The sequence below is a fragment of the Gopherus flavomarginatus genome, chromosome 10 (genome assembly GCF_025201925.1).
Source record: "Gopherus flavomarginatus isolate rGopFla2 chromosome 10, rGopFla2.mat.asm, whole genome shotgun sequence".
Lineage (NCBI taxonomy): Eukaryota > Metazoa > Chordata > Testudines > Testudinidae > Gopherus > Gopherus flavomarginatus.
The window spans coordinates 26140962-26154900 of record NC_066626.1 but is presented as its reverse complement, the minus strand read 5'-3'; the positions used below and the strand labels follow the sequence as shown (position 1 = coordinate 26154900).

The 13939-nt window shown below is 42.1% G+C and overlaps 1 protein-coding gene across 4 annotated transcripts in view; it reads right to left on the bottom strand.

Moving 5' to 3' along the window:
* The window catches only part of HECW2 (HECT, C2 and WW domain containing E3 ubiquitin protein ligase 2), a 255307-nt gene that overhangs the window by 78269 nt on the left and 163099 nt on the right, over positions 1-13939 (bottom strand). For 3 of the 4 annotated variants that reach the window (XM_050969456.1, XM_050969458.1, XM_050969457.1), the window contains 3 exons: positions 6878-6978; positions 2524-3879; positions 813-908 (listed from right to left, as the gene is read on the bottom strand). In XM_050969456.1, the coding sequence (XP_050825413.1) occupies positions 813-908; positions 2524-3879; positions 6878-6978 (1553 nt within the window). Of the gene's footprint in view, positions 1-812; positions 909-2523; positions 3880-6877; positions 6979-11521; positions 11539-13939 lie in introns of those variants that run through there. The other variant, XM_050969459.1, reaches the window with a different exon arrangement.

Here is a 13939-nt window from a genome sequence, read left to right as displayed (position 1 = left end):
GTAATTGAAAACAACATGCTAGCCACATACACAATACTGAGTAACTATCTCTAAGCCAATTTAGAGGCATCCAAATTTAGTTTAACATCTAGGTTTACTTTATGTCCAGAGTGTCTTCATTTCCTTCACAGAACAAAATTAATTAAAATAATTAAAAATAAAAGAATTAAAATAACAAAATGTCTTAATTTCTTTTTACACCTAATTGTATCACCATTCCACTAATGATCACTCTCTGGATCCCTCAACAATGACAAAGTGCCAGGCCAGCCAAAGAGAACATTAGCACCCTAATTCTACTGTATCTCATGCATTTTACATAATAAATATAACCCATGACACAGCAGCTGAAAGCAGGAAGGCAAAAGCTTCAAGCTCTAGCTTTCCAGCTGATCCTGGAACTCCAGTTAGCACTGTGTGTCGCAGAGTTATGTTATTTCAGTGTAAATCTCCACCAGCTTTGAAGTACTCCACAGCTTCCAGAGTCCTTGGATATCTTTGCTTCCTAGCCCCTACCACAGCACATCACCCCACATCGCTACTCATCTGGATCACAAGTTGAAAAGGCAGTTTCTTTCCCCCCTAGATCTCTATCAATTTCATTTAGTGGACCACCACAAGAAGTTTAATCAGCATAGAACATTGCAGTACTTCCTAAACCAAACACAGTCTGTCTTACAAAAGATTTCATAGCCTTGTTCCCCACACAGAACTCCTCTGCTGATCTTAGTTCCCGTTGAATTACAGGGCCACATTACTCCTAGAGTAGCTTATATCCTGAACACTTGGATTAAAGTAAAACAGAATCTCACTTGGTGGCAGAGCCTCATCCACTCTCTGATATCGGCTAGCATCCTGACGTACTGACGGTAGTGACCTCAAATTCTGGTGGCCATTGGCTTGAGAACCTAGGATTAAACAGAGAAGACATTCAGCTATTTTTTCATTCAGTGCTAAGAAGCTGTTGACTGGCCTCTGAATTGAATAGCACAGTGAACATGGATTCTGTCTGTAATTTCAAGTCTCAGAGTGGGCACCAACTCACAACTGGCTCCTCAGACAGCATACAGACCACGTGAGACCATTGTGGAAACCCAGTTCAAATATAGTAACTGCTGCTTTAAGATCTTAAGGCCAAATTCTATATTGAGGTCCATGGCTGCAACTCCACTGATTTCAGCAGAATTACGCAAATTTACACCACAAGGAAATTTGGCTCTTAGTGGCTGGATAATAGGACAACAGAGGTCTATTGACAATACTTTAACAAGACTGCCCACTAAAATAATTTCCTTTAGTTGTGTAAGCAAGGGGTGAGGCTGCTCAGTAAGAGAAGGAATAAACGATTCTACTTATTGGTTTGTTCCCTTAAATAAAAGTTCATACTCATAACCGATGGGAAGAGACAACGCCATTTGTCAAGCTATCTTATATTACTAAGTGCACTTCACTGGAAAGATTTACACATTGTTGCTGAAAAATATACCAACCATATTGAAAGTATACACAACTTGTACACTCTGGGTGAAATCCTGGCACTACTGGAATCAACGACAAAACTTCCACTGACTTTAATGGGGCTGGAACTTCACATTCTGTGTAGGTGACGTGTGAGGATTCTGAGAGAGTCTGGGAATATCATTCCCAGGGATATTTTGGTGCAATTTGGTACATTCAGAAGTCTAAATGTTGCTCTTCAGCAGTATTTGATGTACTTGAGATAAGCCTTCACTGGCACGGATGACTTACTGTAGCAATATCCAGCATGTGATCAACTCCATCCCAGGCAGCCATGCCAGGCCTCCTCAAATATGGTGATGAAGGGCTACCAAAGAACTCCCAAGAGTCCCCCCTTCATCACCAGAAAAAGGAAGTGAACGAATACATGGTAAATTGTGACTAGGGGCAAGTTATTTATTATAATATATTACTACCTATGCTGAAGTTAGCTATGACATACAATTTTTAAATCCTAAATTAGCTTTACAAGTAATTGTTGTAAATAGAACGAATGTATGAAATCTTTTCCCATGGAGAGACATGCTTGGGCAGGTCAGAATTGGTGAATGAAAAGGGAATCAGCTGTAAATCTGATAAATAATTATTCAAAAAATAGAGCTTTTGTTCTCTTTGCACTTTATGATGCACAAAGATTTGTTTTCCCCTTTCCACAAAACAATAAAAGTGCCAGGAGCTCAATTTATTATGTATTAGTTTTCTGATTTGTTTTTTCCCCCCATTAATAATTTTGATTAGCCAACACAGTAACATGATCTGATTTCTTTTCCAAGATACACCACTTTCCATTCCAGTTTTTTTTCAATTGGATTTTCAAAACCATAACAAATTGATTAAAATACTATTAAAATGTTTTTTTTTAAATCAGACTATTTCAAAACCCACCAAGAACAGAACTATTTTGAAATTTTTATGAATTAAGTATTTTTAAACAGCTCTTCTAATGACTGCAGAAAAGCCTTCTCACTCAAAAAAAGTCTCATTTATTGTTTCCACAATAATTACCTCCACTAGCTCCTTCAACTTGTGAGGCTCCCTCCTCGCAAGCAGCTTGGGTACCTTCAGTTTCTTCATCCTGACACTGGCTACTTGCAACTGCAGCCTGCAGACTCCTCCTCCTCTGCCAAATTTCTTCTGAGTCATCTCTATCCTGTAATTCACCTCCTTCAGCTAGCTGCCGAGCCTCCTCTTGACTGCTGGGTAACCGCACCACAGGTAAAGAGCCAGGAGTGCACACAGAGTCCTGTGTTTCTGCAGCAGGCTCACTTCTGGTCACATGGGTGGCACAAGCTCCCTCTTCCTCTTCCTGAGAAGAAAAGGCAGGAGTCTCAGAAAACCTGGCATTTTCAAAAGAACACCGAGTTTTGACTGAGGAGAGACATGTAGTCACACTTTCATTGCAAGAACTGTCTGCCCCTTCCACATCACTCTCTCCTTCTGGTCTGGTACTGGCCTCACTGACACTTTCTGTGCGAGCAGGATCGCTGTGCTCAGTTTCTGAGGATACCTGGGAAGGTTCAGATCCTTGGTCAATGGATTCTGTTTCACTAATACCTCTTCTGCTACCAACGGCAGAGTCTGAAGCTCCCGTGTCTGCACTGCTAGTAGGCTGCTCTGCCGCCTGACAGGCACACAATTCACTGCCAGCCCATTCTACTGACAGATTGTTCTGAGAATCTGGCTGGTCTTCACCATCTTCTCCTGCTAACTCTGATGGTGGAAGCCCTTGGAGAGTCTCCTGCTGGTTATCAGAGGGCTGCAAAGGAGTTTCGAGGGCTGGCACTTTCCCATCCTCTGCAGGACCTTGCATTATCTGATTTGACAATGAGTAACTTAAAAAATTTCCTTCAACATTCCTTGTAGCACCATTAAACATTACTAAACCACCCTCTTCTTCCAAGGAAGACTGAAAATCCAGATCTTTATGCAGCTCATGCTCCTCTTCATCTGAGTCAATGTGAAGCATAGCATTAAGTCTTGTGTCAGTAGGAAAACTGCTTCTTAGTTTTGGGGATGCCCCAAGTGAACGCTCACTGCAGGCAGATGTCCCAGGTCTAGGATGACTATTGTGTTCTATTGCATCCAAATAGTCATTCAGTGAGTCCTGGCGACCTCTGTTAGGTGATGACCTTGCAGCAGTAGAGGTTAACTCCTCCTGATCCATTTCTAGAGTTGTACTAGTCCTTAAAGAATACGTAAGGAGTGCATTTCCAACAGATTCCTCAAGGATTGGGCCATTTAAACAAACTGGAAGCGTGTCATGGTTCCCTGCTGGCATGTCCTCATCATCAGAAGGGCTTCCTAAGTCTTCATTCACAGAGTTCACTTCTAGCAAAGTACCAACTGTTTCTGGTGAAGCATCTGCAATGAAACACAAAGACTGGGAATGAAACACATGAATACATCCATTCAGTTCATTCTAATATCTATGCACAACATGATGCTATAAAAACACACTTCTGTTAAGATACCCATTCGCTGTATACAAACAATGAAGTGAAAAAAACTCTACGATAATAATAAAAAAAATCTATACTCCTTGTCATAAACAAATGGTTAAGGGTTAATGTCTCTTTTACCTGTAAAGGGTTAAGAAGCTCAGTAAACCTGGCTGACACCTGACCAGAGGACCAATAGGGGGACAAGATACTTTCAAATCTTGGTGGAGAGAAGTCTTTGTTTGTGCTTTTTGTTTGGTTCATTGTTCGCTCTCGGGACTGAGAGGGACGGGACGTGATTCCAGGCTTTCCCAATCTTTCTGAATCAGTCTTTCATGTTTCAAAATTGTAATTAATAGCCAGGAAAGGCGGATTAGTCTTATGTTTGTTTTCTTAACTTGTAAATGTGTCTGTTTGCTGGAAGGATTTTTACCTCTGTTTGCTGTAATTTTGAATCTAAGGCTGGGGGGAGGGTCCCTCTAGTCTATATGTATCTGAGTACCTTGTAAAGCATTTTCCATCCTGATTTTACAGAGATAACTTCTACTATTTTTCTTTCTTTAATTAAAAGCTTTCTTTTTAAGAACCTGATTGATTTTTCCTTGTTTTAAAATCCAAGGGATTGAGTCTGAACTCACCAGGGATTGGTGGGGGGAAAGAAGAGGGGGTGGTTAATTCCTCCTTGTTTTAAGATCCAAGGAGTTTGGATTGGTGTGAAGCCTCTCAAGGCAACCCAGGGAGGGGAAAGTCTGGGGGGGAAAGGAAGGGGATGGTTAATTTCTCCTTGTTTTAAGACTCAGGGGGTTTGGGTCTGGGTTCCCCAGGGAAGGTTTTGGGGGAACAGAAAGTGTGCCAGACACTAAATTCTGGCTGGTGGCAGCGTACCAGATTTCAGCTAGTAATTAAGCTTAAAAGTGTTCATGCAGATCCCCATTTTTTGTACCCTAAAGTTCAAAGTGGGGGAAAAACCTTGACACTCCTACCCATGCAGGACCAACATTTATAGAATTTGCTCAATATAAGTTTAACCTATTTTATCGAATAAAGGAAACACAATATGCATGAAGTATCACTATGAAGGACTCCCATCCTGCTTTTATATATTCAGCACATTGCCAAAACTGGCTCTTTTACAAAACATTCAAAGCAAGGTAAAAACCAGTTTTCTAAAGTCTGTGTTCATGTTCCTAAAAGCAGGATCTGCACCGAACCTGAGACCGACATTAACTGCAACAGTCTCCTTATGAGGCAGCCACAAACTATACAAATATCACACTCTGTACAGAACAGTTTTATATTTACTTAGTTTTTTTTCTCTTTAGAAAAGAAGGATCTAAAGTTCATGGACAGTAAGGGTATGTCTACACTTCAAAAATGACCCACAACAGCAAGTCTCAGAATCTGGGTCAACTGACTCAGGCTTGTGAGGCTTGTGCTACAGGGCTAAAACCAGCAGTTGAGATGTTTGAGCTGGGGCTGGAGCCTGGGCCCTGTAATCCAGGGAGGGAGGAGGGTCACAAGCAGATGTGAAGGTAAGCTCCGGCAGCGCTTTAAAGGGCCTGGGCTCCCCGCAGTGGCAGGAGCACCAGGCCCTTTAAATCCCTGCCCGAGTCTGGCCGCCAGAGCCCCAGGGCCCTGGCAGCCGGGTTCCAGCGGTGATTTAAAGGGAAGGGGCTCCCCATAGTGGTAGGAGCACTGGGCTCTTTAAATCACCACTGGAGCCTGCCACTGCTACCCCATCCCTAGCCCGAGCCCTGCCGCCTGGGGTAGCGGCAGCAGTGCTCCCGTGGTGATTTAAAGGGCCCGGAGCTCCGTGGCGGCCGGAGCCCCAGGCCCTTTAATGCTCCCCTGAGCCCTGGGGTTCCCAGACACTCAGCAGCTGGTAGCTCTGGGGTGATTTAAAGGCTCTGGCTTTTTCCATTGAGGCCACGCCCCTTCCAGTTGAGGGCCTGCCCCGCTCAGGACTCTGCTGTATCCATAAGTCCTTTAACTTACCCTGTGACCAGGGATGAAAGTATGTCTAGACAGCAGCTAGACACCCTTGGCTGACCTGTGCCAGCCGACTTGGGCCTGTGGGGCTTGGGCTGTTTCGTTGCTGTGTAGACTTCCAGGCTCAGGTGGGAGCCCAAGCTCTGGGACCCTCTCACTTCTCAGGGTCCTAAAGCCTGGCTCCAGCCCGAGCCTACACAGCAGTGAAATAGCTCCACAGCCCACGCCCCATAAACCCGAGTCAGCTGGCAGGAGCCAGCCATGGGAGTCTAGTTCCTGTGTAGACATATCCTCAGAGATGTTCTTACACTTTAGTTGACCTCATATATCCTTTTCAATTCCTAATCTCTCTACAATGAAAATACAGTATGCTAAGGACATTCAAATATATTAGCAATAATAAAAGCAGAAAATAAGTAGGATAAATTAGTATTTAGCACAGGAGTCAGTAACCTTTCAGAAGTGCTGTGCCGAGTCTTCATTTATTCACTCTAATTTAAGGTTTTGCGTGCCAGTAATACATTTTAATGTTTTTAGAAGATCTCTATCTATAACTCTATAGTATATAACTAAACTATTGTTGTATGTAAAGTAAATAAGGTGCTTAAAATGTTTAAGAAGCTTCATTTAAAATTAAATTAAAATGCAGAGCCCCCTGGACCAGTGGCCAGGACTCAGGCAGTGTGAGTGCCACTGAAAATCAGCTCGCGTGCCGCCTTCGGCACGCGTGCCATAGGTTGCCTACCTCTGATTTAGTAGTACTACTACTACTACTAATAATAATCTTTGAAACGTTTGGTCCATCACTTTCACACAAACCTTTTCTATAATACAGGCACTATACACAACAAGATTAGTATTTGTAACAGGCAGTCATAGTATATAATGATTTCTCTACCCAATCACTAGTGTGCACAGGTTTTAAATCTCACCTTCATGAATGGAAGATGTAATCTCAACTTTGAATTGGAGATACCCACTTACATGGTCAGCTGGGAGCCGTCTGCCAAGGTTATAGCTGAGAATCTGGTCTCTGCAGAGAAGAAAAAAATACTGTTCTCTAGACTTTTAACTATTATTTTAATTTTCAAATGTTTTACATTACAGGTTCCTGTCAGAGAGATGAGACATAATAAAAGGTAATAGAGAATAATGAATTCATAAAAGTGAGCATCACATTAGCTTGTGTAACAGAGCATGCAGACTGTGCACTTCCTAAAAGACAATTAATTACCAGATAAAGCAACATGTCATATCCATCAACTATACTTTTGTCCTTATTCCAAATATAAATTGTGCACTGGCAACTTCCATCCACCCACAAATCTTCTCTTAAGTGAAAAACAAAAAAAATGTGTGCACTTTAAGATTACAAAACCTTTTTATTTCTGAAATCATTCTGCCCTCTGGTGGTTTTCACTGCACAGAAATTATTTGTAATTTACCTGAACAAGAGAGACTATAACTTTTATTTTTAGGTTCCAATTCAACAAAGCACTTATGCATACACTTATATTTAAACATGTGCTTAAGCCCTAGTAACTTCAATGGGACATAAACCAGTGCTTAAGTGCTTCCTGAATTGGGTTTTAGGATGAGATTCTGAACAGCACAGAACTCACAGCCCGGGGTCCTCTCCAACATAGTTTAGACAGCTGTGGGGGCCTTGTCTAAGGCCTTGTTTACATGGGGAAGTTTTACCATTTATACCAGTATGGTTATACTGGTGTAACTCCCCATTTGAACATACTTATTCCAACATGAGTGAGACTTTTTTTGGTTCAGCTTAAACCCCTTCCCAAACGACAAACTAAACCAAAAAAAGCTACTTTTATACCAGCATAAATGTTTCCACATGGGGGCGGGGGGTTAGAGCTAGTATCAGTATAACTATAGTGGTTTGAATTCACACCTTTGGATATATATAAAAAAAAAACTTGTGTAGACAAGGCTTAAATTGCTGCAGCCTTTCCTGGCTACTCTATGGGTCACAGTACCAACTGAAATCTCCACGTGGCTGCATGCTGCAGCCCTGTCACAGACACACCACTCCTGTCCTCAATCAGGCATGTCCTCTTTGCCAGGGCATAGGAGGGGATCCTCAGAAGACAGCCTTTCGGCTATCTTTCACAGCTTCTGTGCTGGCATAATCCTCCTCCAGAGGGAAAAGAGCTTTTAGAGCTTCTTTATGCTACTCTTGCCATTTTACGCTGCATAAACGGGCCAGAATGGGGGGTGAGAATCACACCCTTAGTGCCTACATTAGGACAGGCCATAACAACATCTGCTTGATATTCATATAAAAAAAAGTGTCACTAGCACTGGCTATGTTCATATTTTCCACAACAGCTACACAAAATTCAAAATGTGTTGGCATTATAACTACACAAATATGCAGAGTATTGTTGCTGCCACACAATGCCAGAAATCAGGACTCATATCAAATACAGACAAGGCCTAAATTAGCAAGTTTCTAGCTTCAGACATTCCATTACATTCCTATGACTCAAGAGTAACATCACTGACATGGGAAAAAAGCCTGAGCCAGTAATGCTTATTTATGGTTCCTGTGTACAAAATGCAGTATTCCTACTGTGCTCCTCAGACCAAAGCAAATTTTGTTCAACAGGGCAACCACACTGTACGTGCATTTTGTGTGTGAAAATAAATCCTGTTTATTCAGTTGATTTGGCACATCTGGTAGAAAATTAGATCTGAGTGGATGATCAATGCAAGAATCTCTTTAAACAGCATTCCATTAAATTTACAAAATAAGGGTCTGATTCATCACTGTGTTCCTCTGGTTTTACGATGGTGTAATCTATTGGAGTAATTTAGTAGTGAATCAGGACCTTAAATGTTTAAACTGGAAAATGGCCAAATTGCTTCATCCTCAGCACATAACAGGAAAAAGCCCTCATGGGAAGCAAGTTATCCTTTTCAACAAACACGTCTAGCCCCTTCCACCACTCAATACCAGTGGCTAGATCACAAGTTATCCAGTTAGAGACAAAATACACTTCTATAATAACATTATAATACCGTTTGTGAAATCAGAATACGTTTCACCAGTGTAAATTGTGGCTTTGCTTGTGTCATAAATATAAAGGAAAGGGTAATAATCCTCCTGTATACAATACTATAAAATCCCTCCTGGCCAGAGGCACAAAATCCTTTTACCTGTAAAGGGTTAAGAAGCTCAGGTAACCTAGCTGACACCTGACCAAAAGGACCAATAAGGGGACAAGATACTTACAAATCTGCGGGGAGCAGGGAGAAGGCTTTGTTTTGTCTGTTCTTCGTCTGTCTGTTCTGTGTGCTTGTCGGAGACAGATCAAGAAAGCAAGCAATCCAACTCCATTAGGATTAGTAAGTACTAGCCAGGGAATGCGTTAGCTTACTTTTATTTTGGCTTGTGATTTTCTCTGTGCTGAGAGAGAGGTGTATTCCTGGTATTCTTTTTGTAACTTTCAAGTTTTGCCCAGGAGGGAAATCCTCTGTGTTTTGAATCTGATTGCCTTGTGAGATTATCTTTCATTCTAATTTTACAGAGGTGCTTCTTTTACCTTTTTTCTTTCTAATAACGTTCTGTTTTTTAAAGAATCTGGTTTTTTTAGGATGCTAGGGCCAATTAGGGATCAGGGGCAAAAATCTGTCTGGGAATTGGTCCTGTTTTGAGCAGGGGGTTAGTCTAGATGACCTCCTGAGGTCCTTTCCAACCCTGATATTCTATGATATCTGTCTAGCACCTAGCCAATAGGCCCTTGATCACCAACTGGTGCTCCTAGGCCAGGGGTGGGCAAACTTTTTGGCCTGAGGGCCACATCTGGATATGGAAATTGTATGGTGGGTCATGAATGCTCACAAAACTGGAGGTTGATGTGCAGGAGGGGGTGCAGGCTCTGGGGAGGGGCCAGAAACTCAGGAGCTCAGGGTGCAGGAGGGAGCTCTAGACTGGGGTGGGGGGGCTCTGTCTGGGGGCACAGGCTCTGTGATGCGGCTGGGGATGAAGGGTTGGGGTGCAGGAGGGTGCTCTGGGCTGAGACTGAGGGGTGTGGAGGGCAGGAGAGGGATCAGGGCTGGGGCATGGGGTTGAGGCACGGGAGGGAATCAGGGGTGCAGCTCTGGGCGGCACTTACCTCAAGCAGCTCCCAGAAGCAGTGGCCTGTCCTCCCCTCCAGCTTCTATGCAGAAGCACGACCAGGTGGCTCTGTGCGTTGCCCTGTCCGCAAGCGCTACCCTGCAGCTCACATTAGCCACGGTTCCTGGCCAATGAGAGCTGCGGGGGCAGAGCTTGGGGCAAAGGTAGTGTGTGGAGCCCCCGGCTGTCTCTACACATAGAAGCCAGAGGGGGGACATGCTGCTGTTTCCGGAGCTGCGCTGAGTGGGGAAAGCCCCTAACCCTGCTCCCCAGTGGGAGCTCAAGGGCTGGATTAAAACATCTGGAGGGCTGGATGTGGCCCCTGGGCGGTAGTTTGCCCGCCCCTGTCCTAGGCACTACTGCAATAAAAATAACAGTAATTATTTTTGAGAGGTCAAAAGAATTTTTCAAGACTGTTTTAAAGTAGTTCTAATGCTAACACATCACCAGATTGCATACCCACCCATTTTCAACCTGTGCACTTCATGTTTAATCCTTCCTCCTCAGAATGATTTAAGAGAATATATATACACCACTGAAATACAGAGACTGCAAATGTCTTCCAGAATTTTTGTTTGCAAAACATACAGAAGAGAACTCCCTGTATATGGATAAGCACACCAAAATCACTAAGGTAGTCTCCAGACTTCACACAAAGCACTGCTATGAAATAGAGAGCTAGAAGAATATTCTGAGCATCAACGTGGAAATGAACACATTAAGCAATATTCTGACACTCATAGAGTCATTCCATTCTTCCAGTGTTGAGCAGTGTGCAAATTTATTAGAGTAAGCCTCTTATTCTGATGTACCATAATTTATTTAAACTGAGATCTGAATAAAACTATTGCAGTAGAACAAATATAAGTATCAGCATTTAGAAACCAAACAATAATTAAAAAAAAAACCCACATTGCTTGTTAACATAGCACTTCTTAGGAAAGTCAGTTTATAGATGAACCTGGGCTACTCTTGATATTATAATAAAGTGTATTGGCAGACCTGTTTAAAACAAAATTACTCAATAGAATGCACCACTAACATTTTAATGGTATACTATAGCGGTAGGGAATATCTAGGCTGGATATCAGGAAACACTATTTCACTAGGAGGGTGGTGAAGCACTGGAATGGGTTACCTAGGGAGGTGGTGGAATCTCCTTCCTTAGAGGTTTTTAAGGATAGTGACAGGCTCTGGCTGGGATGATTTAGTTGGGGATTTGTCCTGCTTTGAGCAGGGGGTTGGACTAGATGACCTCCTGAGGTCCCTTCTAACCCTGATATTCTATGATTCTATGATACATTTTTTTAAACTTACCTGTATAAATACCACCTTAAGAGACTTACAAATTAGAATTGTTGGCAAACTGAATTTGTCTTTTTCCATTTCTTATTTTGGTGGCAATACCTATGAAAAATAGGGAAATTCATCTTACCTTAGCCCAAAATTTCCTTTCTTCTAGGGGAAAAGTCCACAGATCCAGTACAATGGGTCTTATTCCTGCTTGTAGCTTCGTGGACTCAGTAACCAGACTTGTCAATCAGTAAGGCTGGGAGTGCCCACACTCCCGAAGACCCAGTCAGCTAGCCAGTCCAAGATACTTCCAAAGCTGTTTTGTAGAGCTACGTCCTTTAAAGTTTAATTCACAGGTTAATCAAATAAAAAAATCATACAAACATTTCATGCTGCAGAGCAACGTGAAAATCCACCCCAAATACACTGTTCCCACAAGTAAAAATTCCACCCCAAGGAAATATACATATTGTGCCCATAAAGAAAATGGAGGAGAGTGAGACATGAAGCCTCTCTCAGGACCATAATCCTTGCGCTGGGTGGGTTTGATCTGTGGACTTTTCTGCTAGAAGAAAAGAAATTTTTGGATAACGAAAGAAATTTTCCTATTCTTCTTTATAGGGAAAGTCCGCAGATCCATTACAATGAGATGTCCAAAAGTAGTGTATAACCAGGGAAGGAAAACAAAGAACAAACAAGGAGAGAGCACTCTCACTTTTTTTTTTAAATATATTCCAGGGTGAACGTATCATGCAGACCCCTCCATTCAATGGGAGAGGTTGAGGAGATCTGCAAAACTTTAAATTTGTAAAACGTAGTTAAGGTGTGAAAAAAAATGACCAGATAGCCACTGTACATCTGTATTTGTATGTTGCATGTATGAATCTTCAGGTCAGGAGGATTCCATGGATCTGAATAAATGAGCACTTGTTCTTTTGACCCACTTTGCATTGACGCGATCCATCCAGGCTTACAATTTACCACTATGCTATACATATAATCCAGCCCCTTTAGATGCTCTGTTTGTAAAATACCTTATCAAGGCTAAAAGAGAAGTGTGTTATAAACATATCTGAATATCCTATTTTACTTGATATAGCTCACATATTGTGTATTTAGTTAGATTTAATTTTCTGGCCTTGGGTGCAGAATTTTGTCCTTGGGAGCAGATTCTTCCTGTAGAGGTTGCCACTTGAATTGGACATGAGAACCAGAACTTCCCTTGGCAATGTAGAGCCAGCCCCCACTCACTCTGCTTCTTGTGGTTGTCCTGGAGTATGTTATGACACACCACCCACTCAAAAACACAAACAAAACAAACAAACAAACAAAAAGTCATGCTTTTGGGCCATGAAAGAAAGTGAACAATTGCAGCTATGGCCTATTAATTTCTTCATCTGGAACAACACTTCAGTTTCTTTGCTGGGTTCTGGATGCAGATAGGCCCATTGACAGACAGGCAACTCAAGGCTGTCTCTCCCCTTGAAGACATTGGACTATAAACTCCATTTTCCTGTATTTTTCTCTTTTGCTTTCTTAACTGATGCTATGATATTTATTTCCTCTCTATATGAGGTGCTTGAGTATACAGCAGATTTCTTTTTTTTTCTTGTTTTTTTAAATATGCACCCAAGAACAGAGCTCACAGCCACACTGAAGATCTGGCACCACCTTATTGATAAAAGCCATTGCTGAAGTGCTGTAAGACACCACCGGTATATCTTAGCTGGTCAGGACTGGACTCTTAAAACCTGGTTGCTCTGTTGGAGGTCTCATCTGCCATTATCCTTGGATAAAATGGTTCCCTCAATAAGGTTCCCTGTTCTTGAAGCTGGCATGGACTTTCCTCACCAATCCTTTCTGACTGAAACACGCTGTGACTTTCCAAGTATTCCTTGGCACTGGGGCAAGGGAAAACAGGAATGATGGGTACAACAAACTCAAGATATTTAGAAATTTGTGGAGAAAATAACCCACATGGAGTCTCACTCTTAACAGAATGTTATTGCTAGAGCCCTTCATTCTTATCCCAGACATCAGAACCATGATCGATGTGACTGGAGAATGGGTGACATTGTGACTTCTGAGCACTGGCTTCTGAATCCTGACCTCTGATAGAAATAAATGCCTCTGGAAGCTGATCTCTATGACTACTCCCAGAAGTAATATTGATTGCATGACATCATCTGGATGTTGGTGATATTCCAAAAAATATGTTGTTCCAAAAAATCTGAACTGTGTAATGGCTGCTTTGTGGGCCTTTTCCAGGAACAGTAATCTGATGGATGGGACACCTTATGCGTATATGGGAACCCTTTCCGCTTGAGAAAAAACAGCATTGACGTGCATTTTAAAAAGCACCCCTAAAAAGGCAGGTAGGCCCAGGAATAAAGAGGTATAGTTGGTAACTTTGTTGTATGTCATACTGGTATCTCCTCTGAAAGGGTCACATAATAGTATGTAAACAAGTGTTCATCAGATCAATTATTGATGGAAACTGATGCTTTGGTAGAACTTAAGGTCTCCATCCTGGACTGAACTGTGGCTTTTGGAGAAAATC